The sequence below is a fragment of the Ylistrum balloti genome, unplaced genomic scaffold, assembly GCF_031769215.1.
Source record: "Ylistrum balloti isolate Yb309-2 unplaced genomic scaffold, AGI_CSIRO_Ybal_v1 Utg370282, whole genome shotgun sequence".
Taxonomy (NCBI): Eukaryota; Metazoa; Mollusca; class Bivalvia; order Pectinida; family Pectinidae; genus Ylistrum; species Ylistrum balloti.
In genome coordinates, this window is record NW_026782216.1 from 330,959 (window position 1) to 358,271 (window position 27,313).

Here is a 27,313-nt window from a genome sequence, read left to right on the forward strand (position 1 = left end):
TTTAGATTCTAAATATGACTTCTAATTTTATTTGACCTTCTTCTTAATATAACCTTTTTTATGTTTTCTCTCTTCCAAATACTATATCTGAAATGTTATGCAATATACTACTTTCAAATATGAACTCTGACCTCATGTGTATTGACGCTTTTCTGAAATTGACCTCTTTAGATATTGACCTACTTCATTGTTATTTGTGGTAGTAGGTATTGATGCTGGTTTGATAAAATAAAACCAACATTAATCATTTTCAAGTTAATTAATATCATTTAGATGCATAATTAATGTTCCGTTGCCATAGTAACATTGAGACGAGAAAATAATTACTGTGGATTCATTTTCTTTCGTGGGGGTCCAATTTTCGTTGTTTTCGTGGATGAGCAAATCCACGAATTTAAAAACACAACGAAATATGAACTACTTACTAAAGTAATTTTGGAATTTGACCAAGTAATCTTTGCCGACACCGGAAACGTCCACCGGTAATGACAGAAGCCCCGTAATTAGTCGGGAGTCGGGTAGCCCAGGAACGTCAGGCTTTCGCAGATTCAATTTCCCGGATTTTAACCACTGTGTTAACGACATGATGGATAAGATACATAATGATATGTTCATCACTGTGATTTCTTTATACTATCGTCAGTGAGTTGTGTTTTTACTTCATAATTGTTTCTGCAGATCTTGTTTACACACCTGTTTACACACATGGTCCAATCGATACGCGTGGTGTTTTCATATGACTGCGGTACACCGACTGATCAGCACACAATGTTTATCCACTGAAAACAATTGTTTCTGATAATTACCGATTGATTACACGCCTGGATATATACTGATTTGTGGTTTGATATTAATGCGAGACACAGGACGCCATCTTGGAAAAAAAACGTTCTTTTATTCTTGTCATCAGTGTTAATTCCTGTGAACATAGCCTTAATACAAACAGAAAAAATTTCGACTGGAAGCAAAAAGAGAACATTCTAAAGTTTTTATTTTTTTCCCACAGAATCAAAAATCCACGAATTTATGAGTCCACGAAACTGTCTAATTTGTAGAAACAACGAAAATTGAACCCAACGAAAATAAATGAATCCACAGTAATAAAATTCCATGTATTTATGTATAAAACAGTCAGACATAAAAAATTTTTATTTTATTAGAAATACTGCTTGTAATAAAAACAAATCTTAGTTTTATTTAAAATGTTTTTGAATGGCCTTATACACAACTACTTTGTCTTCTGTAGGATATATATCACGCAAATTTATGAGTATCTAAAAACACTGCAATCATAATTCACAATTTTATAGAAATATTATACAGAATTTAGAGAGAGACATATTGACAATCAAACCAGTGAATGACATCAATATGATTAATAGCAATTTTTTTGGACCATATTTTAATAACGTGATCTATAAAAAATGCTTTCCAGTACAATCTTTTGTTGATTTTCACACGTGTCCATTTACTGAATATTGTTAATCCTTGTCAGAGATTCTCCACCACTTGTAACATCTAACAGCCCATCATTTAATGCTTTTTTAATGGCCCATGATTTTAGAAAAATGTTTTGATCCATGGGCTAGACTTTGTCATTAAATCTGTGGGTGCATCTGTGCATCCATGGCAACCTTGTGTACAAGATATCTCATGATCTCATCAACTAAATAGTTCATATTCATATTATAGCATCACTCTACCAAGGTGTGCATTTGATTGGATTTTGGTGGTCATCAGTCTAGGTCAAAGGTCACTCTTTACCACTTTTGGAATAAAAAATTTGTGTGCAAGATATCTCATAAACCTCTGAATAGATTAATCCTGCAATAGATTCAGATGATAAGAACACAATGAATGGCTGGGGATATATCTATTTGAGTCCCTGCTTACTTTGGTTTTTAGGTACACAAATGTTTTGTATTTTATGTTACAACTTGTACTGTGTAAGAAATATGTGTCACATTCAAATATTGTATCCATTTGTATAAAAGGACATCACATAATGGAAAGGACATATATTATCATTATGACTCAAATCATTAGAGATTTACAATTACTGTTTAAGGAAGTTCATGAATATTTTTCATATAAATGACAAAAAATATATGAAATTTGATTTCTCTCTTGCCAAGAAGAGTCACTTATGAAAGTGCTCACGTCGCCAAACTTATCAAAACATATCTGATTTTCATCCCAAGGCTGCATCCCAAATCTCTTTTAGATTTATATATGGGATTAAAAATATCACTGCACTTGACTAGATTACTAGTATTGACCAAAGTGTTTTTCAATGCTCTTGGTTATATCTCTTAGTTCATAGCTGTGTGATTTTGGATTGTGGTTCATAATGTTAAACCCTTGTTGTCCATCGCATCCCATCACATCCTGTTCAAAACAATGTCAATTACTAAGAATGTCTAAACTGATGTGGTCATTACCCCATAGCATCATAACATCAAGAGATGTAATTGAATTCATTAAAAGACATGTCTTAAAGACAGTTTCTCCATTTTTTTAAATATTTCTTTTACAGTAGTTAGATCCTATTTAAACTTGAATACTGATTATCTGCCCTTGTCATTTCAGAGACTTGAGCTATAACAGATTGCGGTTCATTGGCAAAGATACATTAACAGGATCAATGGTTCTGAAAAACCTGTAAGTATGATTTGGTTTCAATTTGAAAGACATTTGAAACTAACTTCCTCAACAAATTAAACAGAGAAGCATTTATCTCTCCCAAAAATTGCAATAATTTCCACCAAAAAATACAAAAATATATGCCAGATCACTCCCCAAGTATAAGTGAAAAAAAAGTTTTTTGACAAAAATAAACTGTATAAATCTTGAAGAATTTTTATTAAATGTTCCATATGGCAAGTGTTAGGTGTTTCCACATTCGGATGATCACACACCATTCAAGATGACATTAATTCCATTCATGGCTGTAACTGTGACAGAAAACTGTTCTTACCCTCAATTCAGGAAGGCAATAATTAAGTTAACATTATGGGAGAGATGTGAAATTTGTATGTGGTTTTATTTGCATTTATATCGTTTTCACTGAAAACATTTCAGATGTGATCTTTAATGTAGCTTTGAATATACTGTTGTCTACACTGACATAGGTGAAATAAGTTTTGTTTAAGATAATTTTTTCTATAGCTAGTCACACTATAAGATTTTGTCAGAATGCAGAATACTCATTTTAAAAAGATATTCAAAACTTTAAACCTTCTCTAAATCTTTTTTTCAAAAGTTTTTCCCCAAATCAGACTTGGGAGAATTTTTTAACTAACTTGGAAAATGATATTGTAGTTTATGGTTTCTGAAAATCCCCACTTCCTTTCTCAAAAGACTTGGCAAACATTCTGAGTTTCCCTGTAGAAATTTTCAAAATCTCAAAATACTACAGAAAAAGCACTGCATGAGTTATAATGTTAAGGGTGTGGAAATTCCCATAAATACAGAAAATGACTACAATGTACAACACGACCTCATGACTGCATTTTTGATGATTCAAACATGCATTGTCAGGACTTCCAGTGCACCAATAAAGTTCACCAAAGTACTTCACAGTTAGATAGAGCTCAAGTTGCTTTGAAAATGTTTAAAAACAAATTGTGACCAGTGCATTATAGGTTTAAACAATAAAACTATTTGATAAGTAATAATACTGGAGGTCCTTAGTACTGCACTTAAATTGAGGTTAACAAACCTCATGGATGTTGTCTCAAATTTCAAAAAAGTCTTTTTTAAGTTCTGAATGATTTTGACTCAGACTAACTTTATTGGTCCTGATATGTCAAATATTAATGTTTAGAAATTTTAAGTCACCACAATTCTTTCCTTTAACCTCCCACAATGAAGTGATGGCAGAAAAGTATATATTGGTCAGATAATTCTCCTGTTTTGTCCTTTCCTACTTTTGTCATCCCTGGACATATTTTGTATAAACCCTCTATCCTCAGATTTGGACAGGTCCATATAAGTCTTTAGGGTTGGAAGGTTTAACATCTGGTTCTGTGCTTGGTATGAAAATGAATGGCAAGTCTTGTCAGGAATACATGTGACCTCAAATACTAAGGTCTGTCTTTAAGGTAAAGGTTATATGAAGTCTGATGCGGGAAATTTTGAGTTCTAAAACTTGGGTACCAAAAGAAGGATATTGGGTCTCTACTCATCATATGTTTACTTTAATTGATTAAATAAAATGTTAATGTTTATGGAAGGATAGTACATTTAGCATAGCTTAAGCAGTGTATAGTTCAACAAATGGACTTGAGAAGTATCTGAGAAATGATGTTGTGTTATGAGATGCTTTACAGAAGCTGACCTCAGATTATGTAAGGTTTAGTACTAAAGTGGTCTGTGATAACCAAAGGCATTATCGTTGGTAAAATAGTTCATGGCCGAAACGGATCCTACAGATGGATTACATGGCCTTTTTACACAGTTTCCGGATTCTCGTGCCAATATTTTGATTACCGAGTCATGTTCAAGGTGGTGGAGTTGAACTAAAACCATTTTGCTACATACCAACAGTGCATTATCCATAAAATGCACACACGTTGGCATATTTTTTTGAGGAGGATTAGAAACAGAAAAAGTGAGAATTTGATAGATTTTGTTTGGTATCTTATCATAATGAGAGCAGTTTTTTTAAGGTCGAAGCATTTTTTCTCAGGTGGAGGTTGTTCCTTGTGTATAAAAGACAAGGCCTTTAATGATTAGTGGAAGATGTGCCAAAAAACATGAATGCTCTCTATTTCATGGCCAATTTTGCAACCATCTGATAAATATACATAATTTTTGAGACAATAAGAAATTTTCTGCCAAAAAAAATTCCAGAATGGTTAGCAAATCTTCCATGTATCATGAGCTCACTTAACAAAGAGGGTTGAGGGTTAGACTTTGTGGTCACTATGATTATGTGACGTTTTTAATGAATTGGGAAAAAAATAGTACAATGAAAATAAAACAGTGGTATTCAATAGTTTTAGTTCTAGTTTAATTAGAAAAAGTTCTATTATGTTCAAAAAAACTTTTAGCCAGTGTGTTCATTAATTACCTCCCTTGAGCAATGCAGAAGAGAAAAGTTTTTTGGAATTTTTTGTGATAAACAAAGAACTTCTGGTAGTAGTTGGTTGACAGTTTTACTATTTTTTGGGGTAATTACACAAAAAGCTGTAGATTGGTTTAGAGTATGTCTGCCCCTAGTTACTGGAGACGGGGAACACTTCACCATCATGTTGTACAAAGGCCTGAAGCTTCAGCTGAGCTTTACTTCATGATAGCTAATCAACATCAAGTCAAACTGTGAAGTGTTTGTTTCTGTATTCAAGTTTTATGATGGCAAACTGAATTTGTGTGCCATTTATAATTACAATTACAACATGAAGCTTAATTCTTACAAATTGCTGGCTATACATTTTGGGGCATGGGGGTTAGCATGGGGTGTTGATAGTAGTGCTTTTGAAAATTTAAAGGAAAACAATCGAGAATTTGGAATGTCAGTGTGTGATTAAAATATTAGAACCTTAAATTATCTTTCTAGTGTAAATGTAGAAGAAACTGTTGTAAAAAATTATATTTTTGAGAGTTCCCCCACTGCATGGCTTTCATAACAAATGCATCCCTTCTGCTTCAAATTTTTTTTATGTAGATGTGAAAACTTGAACCTTCAAAACACAACTTTACAGTAACAAGGTCCTCAAGGGAATTAAATTCAAGATTTGTATCCCATAGAAAAGTAAAAGGTTGAGTATATGTGGTTTACTTTGTGAATGGCCCACCACAGCAATCTCAGGGTCGCCATATCTAGATGATGCATACTTGCGGTGGGTGTATATGAGGCCATGAATGACATCTTTGATCGCGGAATTCTTCTCTTCAAATCAGAAAATTGTTCCTCACGTTTGTACTTCGGGCAGGTGTACGAACTTTACTAGTGATAACAATGTTAAACTCCAACAAAATGACAAGGAATTATGGGTATTGCTGCAGATGATAAGATGCTAAGAATGTTTTTTTTTTTTTACTTGACCCGGCTTCTGGATAAAGCTTTCTCCTCTAGATAGTAACTGTCATGTCCTATATAAGTACGGATGTTGATCCTGCTGTGTATAGACTCTATTATGGAACGTTTTTGTTTACACTTCAAAGTTACGGTAAACACAACAAAGGGTAGTTCTCAGTGAGTTCTGAAACAATTGATTCAATCAGATCTAAGATGTTCCATTGTATCAGACATATAACTGACAATACCTCAAAACAGAATTAAGGATAGCCATTTTAAAAGATGCTCCACATACTGCAATACAACACAACGAAAATAGTAGCTTGATTGTATGAGATTTATTGATGTGATTTATTGAATATTAAATACTTAATGAATTGAAAAAGAGTTTGTCTCATACTCGCAGAAAAAATGTTTTTCTGGATTCATCTGAACTGGTGTTGTTCAAGATTCTAGCTAAACAATTGATTTACTTAAGCCAATTAAGACTCGTTTACCTTATATATTTGACAATAAGTTTGTGTCTGGTAATAAAACCACCCGTATCATTGGCTCTTCAACAGAACCAACAACAAATATTTCATTTCATTGTCATGTAATAAGCCCATCCCCTGACATTGAATTATGGGACCCCTAGGCGCAAATGTTTCAGGTCATGATCATGATAAATATGTTTGAAATACTGGTAATGATAAAAAACGTTAAAATTGTCTCGCTGTAAGATTAACATGGGTAGGGGGTTCTCCTTTTATAATCATGATGTCACATCAATGATGCAAAGAATTGGGAAAACAACACATAAAAATGATCGTTCACCTTCTTGTTAGTCAGATAGGGGATTATCTCAACTCTATGGTCAAGACTATTAAGTTGCACACACTTGGCAAAACTTGGGTTGTGATCCCTCATCTCACCCCAAACATTTTATTAATCTCTACTATATAGGCAGACACTGTAACAAGATTAAACTCCCTCCAGCCAATGCTTGGATAGAAAATTGTATTCTCAATTCTGCACTTGTGCTCAACGATAGAAAACAAAACCACAAGAATTTCTCAAACAAACCACAATATGAGGTAGAAGTCAAGGAAGACAAATGATGATACTATATACATATGCCTCAACACTATTGTTAAATATGTGACTGAGTGGTTCATTTGTCCTGGACGATGCCTATAATATGATTTGAACGGTTGTTGGCACAGTGTAGAAAGTGACTACCTTCCCTCAATCCATGTTAGGCATAAAGATATATAAATATCTGCCAGACCACATTGTCTTTGGATGAACCCCACCACAAGCTATACTTTTACCTTGGCCAACAAAAAGCATAAGTTGATTGAAATATTAAATAAATTTTTACTAAGAATCTACTATACTGTAAAGTTATATATTTTTGTTGATATAAAATTTTGTGTTTTCAGTAAAATTTGTTGTCATTTGGTTTTTCGTGGTTACTCATGATCTCCACTTTTGCCATGAGACTGTTATCTCTTACCAATAAACATTTCACAGACACACAGATTGTGATTACCCATGAAATCAGTGTAAATAAATCCCCTGGAAAACACATGATTTTACAGCATTTAGGGAGAGTTAGTATGGATTCCATGACTATGCAACTGCTCTTAGAATTGAAAGATATTTATTTTAAATCTTAAGTTTTGTTTAAGTGTTTTGCTTTTTCATTTTGCAGATGAAGAAATTAGAAAATGTTTTAAACCTTGTTTCATTTTTGTTTTAGACAACTTGACCACAATGAGCTGACATGTGTATCTGGTCAGGCCATCAAAACACATCGTTACATGGAGATTTTGTAAGTTTTATGAAATATCTTAATTCAAGATATGTTTTAACAGTTCAACACTGTTACAGTACATTTTGGAAATAATCATGAGTGAATAAAAAAATTATTATTGTAAGAAATTAACAGTTTTGTTGATTTATGTCTCATTCGGCAATAAGCCCATCATCAGCCAACAGTATCTTTACCTGGTCAGAAGAATTGAAATAAATTTTTTTCCCCTTTGTCCTATAATAACCCAGTCCCTGACTTTAAGTTAAGAGAATATGTGCTGGTCCATGGGCTTATTACAGGACAAGTATGATACTTTCAGTATGGTCACAACGTTTTATATTACTGTTGATCTTTTTCGATCAAGAAGATTTAATAATCATTAGGATGTTATTCTCGTATCACACTTGTCATCGGTTTACTGATTACCATTGACTTTCGAGATTATATCATGTCATATCCCCCTGAGAACTCAGTTACACGATATCTGATGTAAGCTTTGCTGAGATCACCATTAAGAAAACATTTTCACATTATAATAACAATTTGTGTATATTTGCCCTAAAGAAAGCGTTGGTTCTCAATACAACATTAAGAAAAAAACAAATTATCATTAAGAATACATTTTGATTTTGAGATAATGTTTTCTGTGATTAAAGAATGCTCTGTCTATGTCTAAGATCAAACAGATTGTGTATCCTGCTGGTTTCCTGTTTTGATACTTAGTGCCTCTGTCAACATCTCAGTAGGACCATCGGGAATAATCTGACGAAACACCGCAGACATAACACCTTCAACGAGACCTCGTCAATCTATAGTCATATTATGTCATCTTGGATGTATACATACAGAAAAATGAAGAATTTTATTTTCATTTTCTTTTAGATTTGCAGGTTTAGAAATTTCAACGGGATAAATTTCCCTCAAAATGAAAACACCTGTTATATAAAAGTTTCTTTATTTTACTTATTTTCTTTATTTGATATTTTAATTAAAAGATAGAAAACTTCTTTTGTGTTTTAGCCTAAAAGCTGACAATACTGTCATGGACAAGTCCCAAATGGGATAGAATGACTGAAGCAAAAACGACATTTATTCTTTTGTCATTTGAAACCAGCACAAATGAAAAATGAAACGGACATTTTCATCATGGCTAGCATCATTAAGTGCCAAAAGGGCCTCAGTTATATATTTCTTCTGGCATTTAGGTCAATACTTTGTCTCATTATTGTCTTGTTCTGTCTGACTCAATTCAGATTTGGCATTTCCACAATTTTTGATTGTCCTTCATTAAAGATGACTGCATTGTCTTTCCTCCTCATCATCTGTATCCTCCTCCTCTTTCTCTTCTGTCTCCTCCTCTGTCTCCGTCTCCTCCTCCTCCTCCTCCTCCTCCTCCTCCTCCTTCTAACAACAAAATAAAATAATCAATGTTTATCATTTGTTTTAAATTTCAGGACTTTGAACAACAACAATTTGACGACACTCCCTGACGACATCTTCAATACTATGAGAAAGCTTAGAACACTGTAAGTAATCTAGTGTATCTGCACCCCAACCCAATGTTACATACTATTCAATTTGACCTTTAGGGCTTGTCAGTGTGAATTTTTATTTCCTCTGAATCATCTGGACCTTGGAAGGCAAATTGTAATCACTGACCTTGAGGGAAGGATAGGCTTAAGTTTTAGAGTCAAGTTGATGTTTAGGAGAGAATCTGTAAATGACTTTCAATAGGAGATTGTACAAATGTTGGAAATGGATTTTACATACCTGTCAAAAAAAGAAAAATAGAGATCTCCAGTTTGAACATTGTTGATGACAGATTGTTGGTTATGCTATTAAGTTCAATCATGTTTGTGCTTAAATGTGATATTATAACGTCTTCTCAGTAGATTTCATTTTCGAAACCTCCGTTTTGGGACAAAAACACCTGATTGCTAAATTGATAGATATAAACTGGATGTTCCTACCCAAAATTGGAGGCATGACAAGTTTGACCTCGTTGAGTTTATCTGGTGTTTAAGAAGGTACTATTCCCACTTGTAACACCATGGAACACAACTCTGTTAGTACATAGGACCACTAGGGACAGTCATCAGAAAAGAATATTTCTGTAGAGTTGTTGGAGGATCTTAGACAGATGTATGGAATATATCATCAGTCGTGTTTATAGGAGGGGACCCCTTGTCATGCTGCGATATCTCTGTGATGTGTGTATATCTGCATACGGGCAGTGCAGACTTCCTCTGCATCTGTTCCCTGCGATGTAATCTTGGCGTTCACCTGTGTTGTTTATGCTTCCATTCAAGCCCTGTTTGCCTTCATGTGCTAGTGCTCCAAATTACAAAATTCTACAAAATTTACCTGTTAATCATAGGAATAGAATATAAACAAGGTTATTTGAGTGTTCTAACTGACATAAAATAAAAAACATATTGTTTCTATTTTAATCGAATTTGAACAAATTTTTTAACATGATTTAAACCGAATTGTTACTTTTTTTGATAAAATTTGGACAAAATCATTTCTATTTGAATAGAATTTAAACATTACAAAACTGTTTGTGATTTGCATTTACAATACCTAGATCACCCTGAACATGTGTTTTTTTTTCTTTTAATTTTCAAATCTCTGACTTTGAGTCTGTTGACAACCTTGGGCTTGTCATTTTTGGCACCACATCACCTACATGTGCTGAAATGAGAATAGATAGAGTAATTTAAGAAACGGAACATTTTTGGTACAACCAAAACCCACAAAAAAGAATATCAAATCCTGAAGGCAGATTTTCAGGCAGCCTATTTTACTATCTGCTACATCTGGTTCCTGACATATTTTAGCCTGCTAAGCAGGTTCTTGGAGAATTTTTCTTAAGTTTATGATGAAATATTTGTATGACATTATAAGATCAGTATTCAGCTTTTTTTTCTAACTGAGCTTCACCTGGCACTGTGTGTAAATGTTACACCAGGTACCTTTGGGTTGCCCTGCAATCACTATATCTCCAAACATATCATATCAGATCTGATGTAGTTTACTGGCGGATGTTCATGGTAACATAGTTAGTTCATTCACCATTCTGCTACTATAGGAGGCAATACCATTACAATTTATTGCAGTGAAAAAAGATATCCTGTTTTCAAATCTTCTTAATTTAGATACTGTAATGATTTTATAACTCTTTATTAGTACTTAGATCAAACAAATTCATTCTTTTGGTATAGAATTTTTGACACCAAATATCAATGTCAATTATTAAGACTGGAAATCACTCAAACCAATGTAATAGGGTGCCCCTCATGTATTTTTATACCACTATCTGATTTTTTCCTTAGCAAAGCAACATTATCATGATGATGTCATGTCTAAATAAAGACTAAACCAATGTTGTTGAGGTGGACAATTATTTTTTGTTATCGCCCTTGTTTATTTGCATTTGGTAGAAATCAAAATATTGTTTCTAAGTTTTTTAAATTCCAATTTTTCAATCCTGGTCAAATGGATGTTTAGTTTAGCACCAGTATACAAGTAACTCAGAAAAGAGTCTGAAGAGGAGCCTTGAAGGAACATGGGAGCAAAGTTGGAAGGGGGATCGGAGTGAGGTTGGAAGTTTGGATAGGTTATAGTGGTGAGTTTGGAAGATTGGACGGAGGATGAGAGTAATGTTTGAAGGTTAAGGGAGGCTGGGAGTGAGGTTAGAAGGTTGGATAAAGGAGAGGAGTGAGATTAGAAGGTTTAAAGGAAGATAATAGTGAGGTTGGAAGTTTGGAAGGGGGATGGGAGTGAGGTTGGAGGGAGGCTTGGAGCCAGGTTAGAAGGTTAAATATTGTCTAGTCTTTGGCCAGGTGTTTCTTGTCAGTATATAAACATTTTCCAATCCATTCCAATCAAAACAGAAACATAGACATAAGATACACAAATGTAGTCCTCTCTATAAGTGTGTGGAGTTGACGGGATAGCAGGGTTGGGGAGAACTTAAATGGCCAGTCAGAGGCATTAGCAGGTGTAGAAAAAGTGTTATGGAGGTTTATATCATTGATGGTAGTCTTTTGATCTCCGTGGTATATTTTGTTTAGATAAAGGTCAATATTTATAAAGAACACAAGCATACTTTAAAATTTAATGTAGAGTTCATGTTATTGAATAACATTACATAATCGATAAAACTCAGTTTTAAAGATATGATTTGGAAAATAGATTTTTTTACCAACTTCCTGTTGTCATTTGTGATGGAATAAAAGAGAATGTTTAGAGGAGGATACATGATTTGGTAGACTTATCTGCTCTTTGATGTCATGAAGTGCATCTGTGTCATTATTTACCTTAAGTTTATTGCAACACATTGACGACAAACACCCATCAATGTCTTACATCATATCTGTGGAAGCCACAGCCATTATCTGTGAAAGTAGCGTTTAGTTTCTTGAGTTACTTCAACTGAAATTTAAAACATGTATGTATTAATAAACTTGGGGGGGGGGGGAGGAAAGGGGAGTAAGGAAGGGGGTGCTGAAGATGAGGAAAGGTCATAAAAAAGAGGAGGATATAGAGAGTCAGTAGAAGGTAGGGAAATGGAGGGTGGAAGAAAGAGGCGGATATAGAGGGACAGAGGGGGTAAGGGGATGGAGGGGAGCTGGAAGGTGAATAGAGGAAAGGGTGGAAGAAAGAGGAGAGTGTAGGGGAACAGGTGGTGGGTGGGGGGGGGGGGGAAGGGTTGAAAAGAGAGGAAGGAAGGAAGAAAAAATATAGGATGGTATGGAGGGACAGGGGGAGAAAAATGATGGGAGTGGAAAACGAAAATGGTATAGAGGTACAGAGGGGTGAACAGTGGAGGGTATAGAAGGAAGATAGGATGAAAATAGGAGAGTATAAAGGAAAGGAGAGGGAAAAAGAGGAGGGTATAGAGGGAAGGGGAGGTTAAAAAGAGATATAGATTGGTAGGGTTATGCTTTTAACTCCATGAGGCATGTCTTCGTGGGTGTGTATAAGTAAAGTATCTAAGAGATGTATTTTATTAAGACTTTGTAGAGAGAAGGAATTCACTTCACAGGATCAAAGCTATTACATCATTAGGAATATATAGTTTCTCAATCAGAAATTAACGTTTTTTGAGTTTGCATTGAGAACAGAAAATTAAACGTTCCTTGAGGAGAATATTCAAAACAATATAGTGATTGAAATAGCATTTTATCTGCATATTATGGAGCAGGGTTGTTTTGTGATTATGGATGCCTCATGTGGTGTAATACACTGATGTGTACTAAATTAAACTTTCATGTTTTGTTCAGAAGGAAGAAGTCATATTGTGATGAAAATTTTAAAATTACGTTACCATGGGTATCATCGCTGTTTTGAATCTGATAATCAAACGCTGTTGTAATTAAAAAGATCAAAACATTCACCCATTTCCTTTTTTTTTGCATTTGAAACAATTTTTTTTTTTCATTATATTATTTCTTATTTTGAAGGCTGAATAGGCATGGAAGGATGGGAGGGTTTTTTTTTACTGTTGTTGTTTTTTTTAATTCTTCATGTTGTTAAATTAGTTTACTGTGAAATGTTTGAAAGTCATCAAGTAATGCTCCATCAATGAGAATAGAAAGAAACTAGCCTTGATGCTGTGAACACTAAAATGATATTCAGGATTTTGTCGTTAACTATCTCGAGCTAGGCTCCTATAGGCTATATAATTAGACTTAGTAAGAAAGTAGAGTGTGGCGCCCATGTCAACGCTTCTTGTATAACAAAGTTTAGTTCAAAGATAACACAACCAAATTCCACCCCTCGTTTATAAATTTTGATAAAATAAAAAACATAAACTAATATTTTTAACGATGGGGTGGTAGTAAATTAATTATACTTGTGTGTTGCGTCATGTGGAAATGTTTGAGGATCACACATAATGCTGTAGGGTATTACAGGAGGGTTGTATGAACATACTTTATCTCTACCTAATCCTCTATCACAGAGGTAGGAGGGGGAAAGATAGAGGGGATGCTCCTGCAAAAATTATGTACCATATTTTCTTCTGATAAGCCCAGGGGGCCAAAATGTTGCCTCTGACTGGAATTCATGATGTGGGCTTATTACAGTACGATAATTCAGTATTTGTTGGTAATTCAACAGAACCCTTCAAATATGGTTGAACTTATTACAAGACGACATTGTAGTATTTTTAGCATTAGTGTATAAATGCACCGAATTGCATTCAGTCATTTTGTATAAGACCTATAGCTAAAACTGGAAATTATATACCATATACAGAAAGAAAACCTTTCCAAAACCCACTTATTCCTAACATAATTCATGACGTGTGACAACCAAAGTTGATTTTCAAACAGAGTAGATTAATGGACCTCTGTAAGATGTATTGGAAGTGACATATTATTTTTTTCACTTTGATTTAAGAAAATTGTAATCAGAAAGACATTAGCTTTAGCTTCAAAGAAACCAGAATAAGGAAATGTGTGCTTATAGTTAAAAACCTCTTCTTTACGATCAGGGAGAATACTCAACTCAAAGAAAGTCCTTAACTACTTGCAATAAATAAAAATCAAATTAATGCATTTCTTCATCCAAGGAGATTATGGTTGAATTAGTTGATAAACAGTTTTGTAATATTCATGCACTTTTTCCTAAATATTGACATCAAGTTCAATGATAAGTAAATGTTTTACATTTATCAAGGTAGATTTGATATTTCCGGAACTTTGATGGAAAAGTTGCATTATTTTCATTACATTTTGTACATTTCTAGACAATGTTGTGATAAGTATGACTGTGTTTAACATGACATGGTGCATTAAATACACACAGATTGATTCCTAACCGAAGTGTTAGTGAAGTTTGGTGTACATATCCTCTTTTTCTATGAGAGAAAATGATCAGAAATTTGAATATTAAAATGATTGATGACATTTTGAAATTCAATGCTCTTTATCTGTTACATAATGAAGAACTTTAGAAAACATATTGTACTTGTAATGGAGGCATTTAAGCCCACAGAACAGTGTAAGGATCAGTACGAGTCTAGACAGCAGCCTAATGAAATGTATCACCGTCACAGCAGGGTATCGCCAAACATTTTAATCTCCCTAAGGCAAGGTTTCAATCACATCCTTGTGTTTTGTTTTGCAGTCGTTTGATGAACAATAATTTCAATTGCGATTGCAATCTGAGGTGGCTTGCTCGTTGGCTACGGAACGCAAGGAGACTCGGCCGAGGAACAGAGTGTTCATCTCCGTCAAATCTACAGAGCATTGAGCTGAAAGATTTGGATGAGATGGAATTCAAATGCAATGGTTTGTGTAGTTTTTTTTTTTTTTTTTCCCCAGTAGTGCACCAGATTACTCATTCTTCTAATAAGTTAAATAGGACCTGATGGAGCATCTGGACATGTTTTTTCTTTGTACTCGTTTTCTGCTAAAGAGACTTGGCGGAAAATCGTTGTTAACTTTTAAACTTAGAAGAGCTATTTTAACACTTGATTTGAATTGGCGGAAAATTGATTCTAATTGTATCAGTAACATGGCTAATTAAGAGGTACTCACCAACAGACAGGAAATGCAGTCAGAAGATTGATTTATGTTGAAGGATAATTACAAGTGTTTGAATCGTATTTTATAAAATGCTTTGATTTGAATGGCTACAAGTAAAGATTAAACTCATCTTCTATTATAGTCAGTGAAATAATGTTTTCTTAAACTTGTAAATGTTATTAAGAACTCCTGAGATAAATTTGTTTTAGTGAAAATGTAAGATATGAATAATGAGGCTAAAAATTTTCTGATTCTATGACTGATTAGTCTCTTGTATCAATTGGCTTCATAATACATTTTTGAAAGGTAGGATACTGCAAAAGAGATGCAAATGAAATGAAGGAAAAGGAAATTTGTTGATATTGATGTTGAGAATCCTGAAAACTTCTGATATTTTATAGACCTACAGCACCAAGTTGTGAACCAGTGCTTGGAGGAAGCTATGTGCCCTTCACGTTGTCGCTGTACTGAAGGAGTTGTCGACTGTCGAGATCTCAGACTTACAGCAGTGCCGAAAAACTTCCCAGAGGATGTGGTTGAGATGTAAGTGTTAGGATCTGAACCATGGTTATGCTGTAATTCATGGTCATAAGAATGAATGAATGACAAATCAAGGCCATCACAATGTTTTAACATTTGGTCATGGTCATTGCAGTGTTTGAACATTAAGTCAAAGTCATCATGGTGTTATGATATAATGGATCAAGATCATTAATATATTTGAACATCAGGTCAAGTTCATAACAATCTTTGAATATTAAGTTATGGTCAATAAAATGTTCACATACAATCAAGTTCATCATAATATTTCATACCAATGAGATTTACACGTAGAATGATACTGTTTCTTTACAGAAGTTATATATGATACCATTCCTAGATTTTTTGAGGCGTTTTTTTTTTAACCTTTTTGTTATACAGAAACAACCTTTGTTGTACCATTTCCCAGACATCCAAACATGGCTGGTTTGGAGGCCATACACTAGTAGCTGTCCAGTCTGTTTTATACCTATAAATACTGCTCATCAAAACCAAGTCTATAATTTCTGTGGTAGAAAACACCTAATCTTGCTGCCAGTAATGGCTACTCCTGGGAGAAATGGTCAAAGTAGATGGGTTGTGTTTCTGTCTAACAGATTGTTAGGGAAACGCTATCACTCTTTGTCATTTTGGCAAACACTGAATGTGATGATTATTTGTTAAGTTTAAGGCAGACACAAAATAGTGAAGGTCATCATCCACAGCCAAGGTCATTTGAGGAAAAATGTATTGCTCCATAGTTAATTCTTTTCACACAAAGATCTTTCTTTTTTACTGGGCCAATAAATATACCGTAAGGATAGACATGGCTAACAAATGTCAAGGTCACAGAAAGTTAAAAGCTCTTGAAAGTTTTAAAATAGACTTGTTTATTGATTTTATTTACTCTTTGAAATTATTCATTGTCTATTTCTTGAATGTTTGTATATTAATGTCAAAACATTTTTCAGTCGTTTGGAAGGAAATTCCATTGCTCGGATACCATCGAGAGCGTTTGCCGATCTTGCACGTCTGCGAAGGATGTAAGTGAATGATGTAAACCACTCTATATCTGTTGTATGTCTGATTGTAGAAATCATTTATTTGACAATTTGCTAAAATCTACATTTCAACAGCTTTCTGATCAGTTTCACAATAGACAATGGAGGAAAAGTAGGGTTTTAAATGTTGCATATGTTACACTGGATAACCCTAAATCTTACGAGGATTGACGCAGACAGTGCTACAGGAGGTCTTTGTGTAGATAGTCAGTGTTTTACTTATCAAGGTATCATCCTTTTGGGTTTCATGAATGGTCGAGGAGGGGATGTCATTGGTGTAATTGGAGATTTAAGATGGGAGAGGTGAGGTGGGGAGGGGATTTTCAATTTGGTGAGGGGATCTTTGTGAGGAGAGGGACTTTCAGTAAAATGGGAAGGGGATCTCTGATTGCCCAATGTACAAGAGATAAAGTGATATGAAGTGATGGCCTTTTGGAGGAAGGAATTCAGTAATATGGGGACCAAACTGATGTGGGGAGAGAATAGGTATTGGAGAATGGGAGGGAAAGCATTGGGATTTGGAGGGAATACAGTGACAGGGTGACATGGGAAGTTTGATATTGTTGTTGGGATGAGATACTATGAAAAGAAAAGGGGAACTTTGGTGTTTGCTAAGATGAGATGTTGTGAAAAGAAGATGTTTGGATGGTGTGACTTGGGAGATTTTGTATTTGGGTAGTGCAAGGTGGGACATCTATTTGTGTTGGGATGGTGTGAGGTGGGAATCAGGAGGTACACCAGTATTGATTTGTGTACCTATAGCTGGCAGGTTGTGACATAGGCTAATTCATGTGTTGATGAGCCTGCCTGGGTCACTCTAGTCCTGTATATACTACAGGTACACACTGATGCTGGGCCATGTTTATGCCAGCTGTCATTGACTTTCACTGTCTGTGCAGACTCTGTAAATAACCTCTTTCTGGTAGGCAATTAGGCAGCATCTCCACATATTCAGACGTTTCAATACTTTAATTCAAAAAACTATTTTGCTTAATATCTTTGTTAGATGCTTTTTAATGAAATTATATCATTTTTTTTTCTTTTGTTAAAATTTTATTTGACTGTCATGTACATCGGTAGGATTTTCCTGTCTTAACATATTTTGTTTTGGTCTTTCTTTTCTTTTGGGAAGCTATTTATGTTTTTCTTCGAGAAGAATAGTTTTTCGTGTGAAGTAGGTAAAGTTTTCAGAAAGGAACAACTTACCAGGTATTCACCTTTAAAAAAAAAAGAAGATGAGGACAGGATTTTGATTTCATGAAGTTAATACTATTACTGTGTTATCTGTGAAGGGTGTTAATTACATATCAAAATGTATTTATCTCTCAAATATGAAATTGAAACACATTTATGATTTGCGAGTCAATATCAATGTTAAAAAATCTGACAGGTATAAAAATGTTGGAATGATATCAACACTGATTTTCTGAATACAAAATTGGCTTCATTTCTATAATGTGTGGTGTTGCTGTCACTTCAAAGGAAACTAGTTACCTGATACATTACTTTTCATCGAAAGCAGATAAACAAAATTTTTATTTACCTGGTACATGTACATATGTAGGCCTCTCTGATATGGCCAAGGTCATATCGTAAATTCTGAGAGAAATGAAAATATCTAAATTATACCTCTCAAGGTTGATTACATAATTTTCTAGTCTAACATGACATTTCCGGTTATTCTAAAGTAACAGCAAAATTTTTAAATTTTGGATAATGAAAAAAGAAAAAGAAAATAGTCATGTTTAGGTAATTTTACTGATAGTAATTTTCCTCTCAGTCTCTCCTGTGAAAGTTTGTCAGCACTCTAGCAGTTTTATTGCTTGAGGGATACACACTTATTAAGCATCAAAATAGCATGGACAAGTTCAAGTTTCAGGATTGTAAGGTCAAGGTCATTGTCACTGCTATTATTTTTGTAAAATCATTGTCAGTGCTATAGTGGCTTCATTCCTTCAGGGATTCTCATAAAATTTAACACATTTCTATAGCATCAAATTATCTGAGGCAAGTGTGAGTTTCAGGATTGCTGGGTTAAGGTCAAGGTCATTGTTACTAATTTTAGAAAATCTTATGTATTGTTTGAGAAATATTCTTTAGACTTCTTTTTTATTGATTTTTGATAAATCTTCACAAGAATAATGACATTTATCTTTTGAAATCATTTTAAGTTTCACAGATTTAAATATCCTAATTTGCTAAAACACAATTGAAAATATTTATTTGTGTTAATTTACCAAGTATTATAGTGTATATGAACTGACTTATCCTGTTAAATTTTAATTTAGACATCTCTGATGTTAAACTAATCTTACAAAAAATTATTTCTAGATTTTTTTTATCACTATTTAAGTCAGAATTCCCATATAACTGATGTGCCAGTGTTTTGTATAAAGTGAAAACATATTACTGAGTTATTAATGTGTTTGCTTCATTAAATATCAATCAGAGGTCGTTTGTCAGATCACATGGACCCTGTTACACATATTTCATTACTGCTATGAAGTGGGCTTCAAGATGTAAGATTCTTAACACTTCAGTAGTAACCTCTTAATGGTGGGGCTCAGGCCAGACCGTTTTAGTTTTTAGCTTCTCTTTTAAACGTAGATATTTTGGATTACAAAGGTATAGTTCTTTGGTTCTTCTTTCTTGTAACAAAGTTTGTGTTTAAACAATAGGTTTTTAGGAGTATTTGTTGATTGTGTTGTGAATCATTTCTTTTGAAAATTCAAAATATCCCCCCCTCCTCCCACTAAAAAAATAAAAATTATGAAGCTTTTAAATATACACACATCAAATTGTACATGTAATAAGATCACTTACTAGGTTTCAGGGAACCAGTGGTGAATAAAGTCTTTTATTTTTTAAGTACCTGAGAAAAACGATATTAAAAATATTCATGAAATGAAAAAAAATTTTAAACATCTTTTATGGTAGAGAGCTCATTCATGACTTCTTCAGGGTTCTTATAAATGTATGTTTTATTGTATAGAGCTTCACACTATAATGATAGATAGAGTTTTTTTTCAATAGCATACAAGCAGATTTTAATATAGAAGAGCTTTTGTAACAAACTGGTTATTGCATTTGTTTGAAGAAGTTTGACTTTGTACATGGTAACATCCTTGAGATATCCAGGTTGTGGCACCAGAAAACAACGAACACTTTTTTTGGCCTACTTGAACTTTTTCATGAAACCCCCACGCCTAAATATTATCCCAGATTTCATTAACTTCCTTTAGTAATATTGTTTCAAATTTGTTTTTTTCAGTGATATAAGCAACAACAAGATATCCCACATTGCACCTGATGCGTTTGCTGGGCTTTCATCTCTTAATTCGTTGTAAGTATCTGGAGAGGGGGCCAACTGTGCCTCGCCAGGGGTTCCAGCCAGCCAATCAGATCTATGGAATATTTTCACACTTGTTAAACTTTTGAGCTCAGTAATCATAAAGCTTCAAGCTCAGTTTCTTTTTGCACAGTCAGCTTTGAAAAAAATTGTTTTTTGTTTTTGTTTTTTATTAGTTTCTTAAATCCCTGTTTGAGATGGTTGTTTTCAAAACATCTTTAAAATGAATATACATTTCTATACACAAAATGCTTAGATTTACAGATAAGAAATTTGTTAATTTGAATTTTTTTTTCATTTGATATACATTTAAATTTAAAGTTGCTTGTTTTTAAATGACAATACGTCTTATGGTTGCAATGTAATAGCGGACAGCTGGATGGAGATGGTAGATACCTGGTTTCTGACGTGATCCTGTAGTTTGTGTAAGATCACTGTAAATATCACAGTATCGATATTACTTCTCTTTTAGATTCAAATTCTATGTCATTACCCTTTGGCTGAATTTCAATATCCATCATTCTGTTGATTACACAATCTTTCATGATATTTTCAAGCGTTTTTATAGAGAGATTTTTAGCACAATATCAATTTAAATTCTTACCCGGCCAAATCTTGAGTGCAATCTGGAAAACGTTTACCGTTTTGTTTCCTCGTGCAGTCATACATAAGGAGTCATATTTCACTATAGCAACATTACTTAAGATATCAGTCTTGCTGTTTTGAGATTATAATAAATACTATTTAATGTTAATATAATATCTAGTCACATTCTGTTTGTGATAGCAGTATTATATCAGAGTCCAATACACGTGTGGAGTAGTTCATAACAAAACAATGGTAGAAGTGGATTATTGGCAAGATAAAAGCACCATCTATTAGAATTCCGTCAGCAAATAGCTTTGTGTGACTACAACACCTGATGAGATCTATAAAACATTATCAGATACACAGTGGTGTAAGCTGACTGTAAGCAAATCTGATATCATCAGATGTGTTTACATGGACTGTTCATTCATATTCACAGTTGAAACGCATGCTTAGAAAGGTCATATATTCAAGGTCAAGCAAAAAAGGCTATTCCCGTGTCTTGTGATTGGTAGATCAAACAAATCTCATTAAATTTATAATTTTCTCAATCTTAAGATATTGTTGGATTGGTTGTAATAGAATGACATATTGAATTGTCCAATCAGAGATTCAGTTATGTCAAACACTTTATGGCCAAATTATAAACTAGCTATTGACTGTGACTATCTGATACATTACGTCGTCCGGTCAGAATGTTCCTATTACCCTGAAATCAGTCAAGCAAAATCTTTGTAATATCTGGGTATATTAGATCATACAATCAACACTGGTAATTTTGGCCCTAACAGTTATTGGTATTTTAGCTTAACAGCAATATATATCAGTGATCTTATAAGCAGGAAAATGGAAAAGCTTTATGGACAATTCTACTGAACAGGAAGAGATATGGGTGGGCATATTACAAGACAATGAAAAAAGTATTATGGGTAATTCTAAATAGGACTAGATATGGGTGTTCTTAGTACAGGACAATAAAGTGGGAAATTCTTATGAACATCAAATGATATGGCAAGGATTATCACAGGATAAGGAAATGCATTATGAGTAATTCTAATGAACAGATATAGATATGAGTGGGATTATTACAAAACAATTGAAAAACGCTATGAGTAATTCTACTAAACAGCATACAATAGTGAGAGTGGGGGTAAGGGGCTTATTACAGGATGCTGAAAAAACATTATGGGTATCTCTATTAAACAGGAATAGATATGGATGGACTTATACCAGAAAAAATAGGGTACATAGACAGATTCCTAACATGTCTGTCATATAACTTCAATCAAACAAATTTGATACACTCCCATTCACGTGTCTATGTAACATTAAACACTGACTAAATATGTTATACAAGTTCACAGTGTAAAAGACCTTCTAGCAATGAAAAAATGGAGATTCTAATGTTTGATTTATGTTGAGAGACAAGTATCATTTATACAACTCAGATTTGAAAGTGAAGAGTTTCTTATATAAATGTATATGAGATGATATCAACTGTATTGTTTTTCACCAGGATCAAAATTCTATGTAAATTCAGGAGTCATGTTGGTGTTTGGAATGATGAGTATATCTGCCATGTCATCATGACTCGTCTATGAATGCCGCTTGTTTTTACTTACCGTATTTATTGTAATATGCATACCATGTGCATACAAAAATACAAGATACATGCTTTATAAAGGGGAAATTTTCCATGTTAAATATAGTAGGAAATAAATGAAACTTTGGTAGCAGAAAATATGAATTGGATTTGTAATAGAAATAATGAATTTCAGTCAAATTATTGAGCGGTTGACAAAGGGAAGGTAAAAAAGTAAGTGGATGAATATTATGTTGGTAGCTAAAGTGAAATATATAAATTTTTTATTGACTTTGAAAAGCATATCCATTCTATTTCCTAGAGTAAGTTTGGGTACACTTTAAGGAACTGGTTTGCTTATTAGATAAAATGTATTAAAAGGTGGATGCCCAGTGTTTTAACATATGATACTTAGCTTAAACAAAACACTACTTCAAACCTTCAATACCTGCTACTTTGGATATGTATGTGGTACCACCATGTTCATATAGAAAAGAATAAAATTCCTGACAGGTGTATTTGGATATTCATTTCTTTTATTTTTTTCTTCTTATTTGTGCTTCAAAAGATAAAACGAAATATTCTTTTTGAACTTTGAGAATTTCATGATCTTTGTAGCTGAGAATTTTATACAGGGAATTTTTTTTAACTTTTAAATGCTTTTTTGCTTTGCTTACAGTGAGGTCATTTAGGAAATCTGACTTGAGTGAAGTTTAAAGATTGTTATATAGAAGGTGCCTTCTTAATAACTTCTTAGTTTCCTTAATGTTGATTCCTAATAGAAGTGTTGATTCTAAAGTCGGAGGACGAAATTCCACAGAGGTTATTAAACAGGTGGTTTTTCAGACAAACTCTGCCATTCCAGTTTCGTCTGTGTTGTGTTAAGCATCATACAGACATGTTTATACTTCAACTTTTAGATAGAAACACCCCCAAAAAAATTTGTGGTGCAAGTTGACTGCATTTTTGTTAGATCCAGCTGTTTTGTGTAATTGGGGCGGTATAATTAGAGACCATATCTGCTGGATTCGAGCATGTTCCACATCTTATCTAGATGGTTCGGGTGAGATCTCTAATTTTAGAGGCCACCTTTAGTGTCAGCCAAAGCTTTTATATCCCAAAAATCTATAGCATCAACTGTGTTCCTTACCTTGCTACCAGCGGAGAATACTGCCTTGTTAACCTCCTTTAAACTTGTGTTGTAAAGGACTTACAATCACAACTTTTCTCTTCAAGTTTGTAATTTTAATGTTAAATTCATGTTATCTCTTTTTATGAGTGGAATTTCTTTACTTTGTAAATTATATTTGGATTAAAGCCGTGATTTTGTATTTTTATATTTATTTTTTGAAATGTTTAATATTTTAGTGGAGTTCTTATCATCAACAGAGCTTTTTTTTTTTTTATTGTGAAATACAGAATATTTAAGCCTTTCATGATGATATTCAACTCTGAATATTTGATATTAACATCATAGGAGATAATTTTCACTGTAAAAACAAAAATCATTTTAAAGATTCAAAATAGTTTTCAAATTGTTCTATATACAGAAAGGTTACCTTTTTTTTTTGAAGAAGCTTTTGTTGTTTAGAATATTTGCCATTTTTTACTCTGATTTATTGAGTTAATTAAATTAAAATTCTGTGTGACATCCATTAATGGTTGAGGTGTGGCCATGATAAATGAGGGTTTGTCTGATAAGGAGAGATAAAACTTTCACCTTTTTAATTAAGTTGTATTTTATGTAGTTATCCTGTAGATAATGTAAGTAATTAAAATATCGCCAATCTTAGAAATCCCCCAGTCATTATCACTTTTGAAATAATATGTGGTGTTGATACTGGAACCAGTGTTCTATATATATTTGTATGGCAGAAAAATGTATCAAAACTATGCAATTTTGAAAAAAAAAAAAAAATTTACAAACAGTTTGTATACATTTGATAAGGGCATCTTTATATCATAATTGTATTTGAGGAATTCTTTAAAAAAGATAATTATTAGATAGTCAGTAGTGTGAAAGTATGCCAAGTTGTCCCAAGAATTTTATGTCTTGAGGGGTCTACTTTCTTTCAGAAGCACCATCATCTTCACATCTTCGGCTGTAAATGCTCTTCTGTAGTGGTAATAGAAATGCAGTATCGATAAAGTTACATGCTGTTTATTTGTATTTACAGGGTACTGTATGCCAACAAGATAACAGAGCTACCCTTGGGTGTATTCAGAGACCTCAGCTCTCTACAACTTCTGTAAGTATAAATAGATGAGTATTAGAGGTCAGATCTACTCTAAAATCTAATGGTTCTCAGGTTTTACCTTGTCTGCATACACTGAAATATGTCATTCACAATCATACATTTTACATGTCATGAAATTGTGTCCGTTGACATTTGAATTATAATATTTACAACAATTTGTATCTTGAACATGCAAATTTTATTTTTTTATGGTTTTTACCAAATAACTCCATTAACTGTTGGTATTAACAAAAGTTTCATCACTTTGTTATGCCTTGACACCTGATTATGAAGCTGTACACAATATACTGATCTACCGGGATAATTCTTCTGCAATAAACTCCATAAGACACTACACAGATCATAACTCCAATAAAAAGGGCAGCATATTGCTTGACGACGTATCATTTCTATTATTTCACATGCATGGGCTTATCCAGCAAATACGCTGTAAAATTACAAGCAATGCTGAAGTAAATGTCGTGTAATAGTCCTGGAGACCTGATATATATCACTGTTCTGTAAAATTACAAACAATACTTCAGTTATTGTCCTGTAATAAGCCTATACCTAGTTGTAGAAGTAATGTTTGGACTACTGTGGTGTCTTGCAGACAAAAATGCCATTTATATGAAATTTTTTGTTTATTTTGCTGAAATATCAAAATTGGTTAGATTTATGATTGTATGCTTTGACCTGAGAATATCATACTGTCATATCACTGTAAACAGATGTGTCTACTGTAGGTCGAGAGTTTTCTCCAGGTGTTTGACCGATTACAGTAACACAATTTGATGCCAAAATTTCTTAGTTTAATTTATTAGTTTGCACTGCTGTAGTGGTGTATATCATTTCAATTAAGATGTAAGATTTATGATAAATGTGAAAACATCAGGAGTGTGTTTATCATAGAGCAAACATTTGATAATATGATTCAGTTGGACATAGATATACGAGAATATATACTATAAGGCTTAAATCACATCCTGAAGCTATTTACAAAATGTCATAGCATTAATGATATAGTGATATATGGTGGCCAAGCTTGCTCTGTACTTTACAGCTGTGTTAACAGGAATCAGAGGATGCATCTGTGATAGTTCTTTCTATACTAATGGACAGTGTTGTCTTATCAGTTGGATGTTAGTATATAGGAGTCCATAGACCTGATGCAACTCCCCAGGAGGTTGAAGATAAAATCCCCCACCCCCTGGGAGATAATGCCCCCTCCCCTGGGGGGGTTTTAAGTGTGGCCAGTACTTAGTAGCCTGATTAATAGAGATGTCTTAACTGTACTACTTCATCTCACCATGGGGATATGTTGATAGTGTGTCCCCCTCCTAACCACCCCCTCCCCCACTTCATTTCCCATCTTCCCAATCCTCTGTCCATCACAAAAATATAAATTAACATATCAGAGACATATGCCATGCTTTACAAAGAATGACAGCAGTTTTATTCCTCTCCTACTTCTAAAACACATGTTTTCTATCAAGGGGTCATTGGTTAGGGTTCCATATAGGGTTCCACTGGTCAGGTTGTGGTCAGTCAGGATATTATGATTAATGTTTTCTTTGACCCTGGTCTGGCTACAGGAGGTCACTGATAAGACCCCAAAAAGTGTGTGGCCACATGTGGCAAATGCATTTGGTCATTTGTTGAAGTTATGGTACTTCCAACACCTGGCATAGTTTTTCTGTGAAATTTATGGGTATTTTGAAAGGTTTGTAACAAAACTGTTGGCATAATTAGATTCTGACAGATTTTTATCAGTTCAAGGGAGATAATTCTTGTTTTTTTTTTACCTTAAAAATTATCACATTATGACCAGAATAAAAGATATCTTGGATAATTCTTGTGATTTTGACTCAATACCAACAACACTAATGTTTTCAATTGATCATGACAGTTTAAAATGCTGATTTTGAATATATCTTAATCATTTTGATGTGAAAAATTTCATCGTTGTTTTCAGACTTCTGAACGCCAACAAAATCAAGTGTCTACATGCAGACATTTTCCGGGATCTATACAGTCTGAATCTTTTGTCCCTCTATGACAATAAGATCATGTCTCTAGCCAATGGAACCTTTGACTCACTGCGTAACATTCAGACCCTGTAAGTAACAAATAATTCCGGTTCACTATGTTACGTTGGTATATGTAACAAAACTATGTGGTCTGTAAGAATTGACCTGACCATTTCATTTTTTAGATACAATTGTGCACATGGTTGTACAATAAAGCAGATGTCTTACAGTTTTTGTCAAAGTATTAAAAAAAGCAGAAGAAAGAAGAAAGAAAAAAATTGAGAATGCTAATAGAAATGTTTTTCTTTATTTGAATTACTTTTATTTATTTCTACCTGCAATCTTTCTGTGCCTCAGCCATCTTGGACGGAATCCATTTATCTGTGATTGTAACCTGGCATGGTTGGCTGAGTATCTACAAAGACGACCTGTGGAAACAAGCAGTGTCCGATGTGAAAGTCCACGACGCATGGAACGCAAGAAGATTGCTCGAACACGACCATCCAAGTTTAGGTGTAAAGGTATAAGCACAGTTCAAAAATTGATACTCCATTTCTGTTGAAATAATGATAAATTCATTTTTCATGTG

The 27,313-nt window shown here is 33.7% G+C and overlaps 1 protein-coding gene across 1 annotated transcript in view; it reads left to right on the forward strand.

The window, feature by feature from the left end:
- LOC132552853 (protein slit-like) overlaps positions 1-27,313 on the forward strand; it is a 107,459-nt gene that overhangs the window by 61,774 nt on the left and 18,372 nt on the right. Inside the window, exons 5-14 of the mRNA XM_060217043.1 lie at positions 2,590-2,661; positions 7,767-7,838; positions 9,275-9,346; positions 14,958-15,121; positions 15,760-15,901; positions 16,849-16,920; positions 20,210-20,281; positions 24,635-24,706; positions 26,670-26,813; positions 27,082-27,245. Of these exons, the coding sequence (XP_060073026.1) occupies positions 2,590-2,661; positions 7,767-7,838; positions 9,275-9,346; positions 14,958-15,121; positions 15,760-15,901; positions 16,849-16,920; positions 20,210-20,281; positions 24,635-24,706; positions 26,670-26,813; positions 27,082-27,245 (1,046 nt within the window). The remainder of the gene's footprint in view (positions 1-2,589; positions 2,662-7,766; positions 7,839-9,274; positions 9,347-14,957; positions 15,122-15,759; positions 15,902-16,848; positions 16,921-20,209; positions 20,282-24,634; positions 24,707-26,669; positions 26,814-27,081; positions 27,246-27,313) is intronic.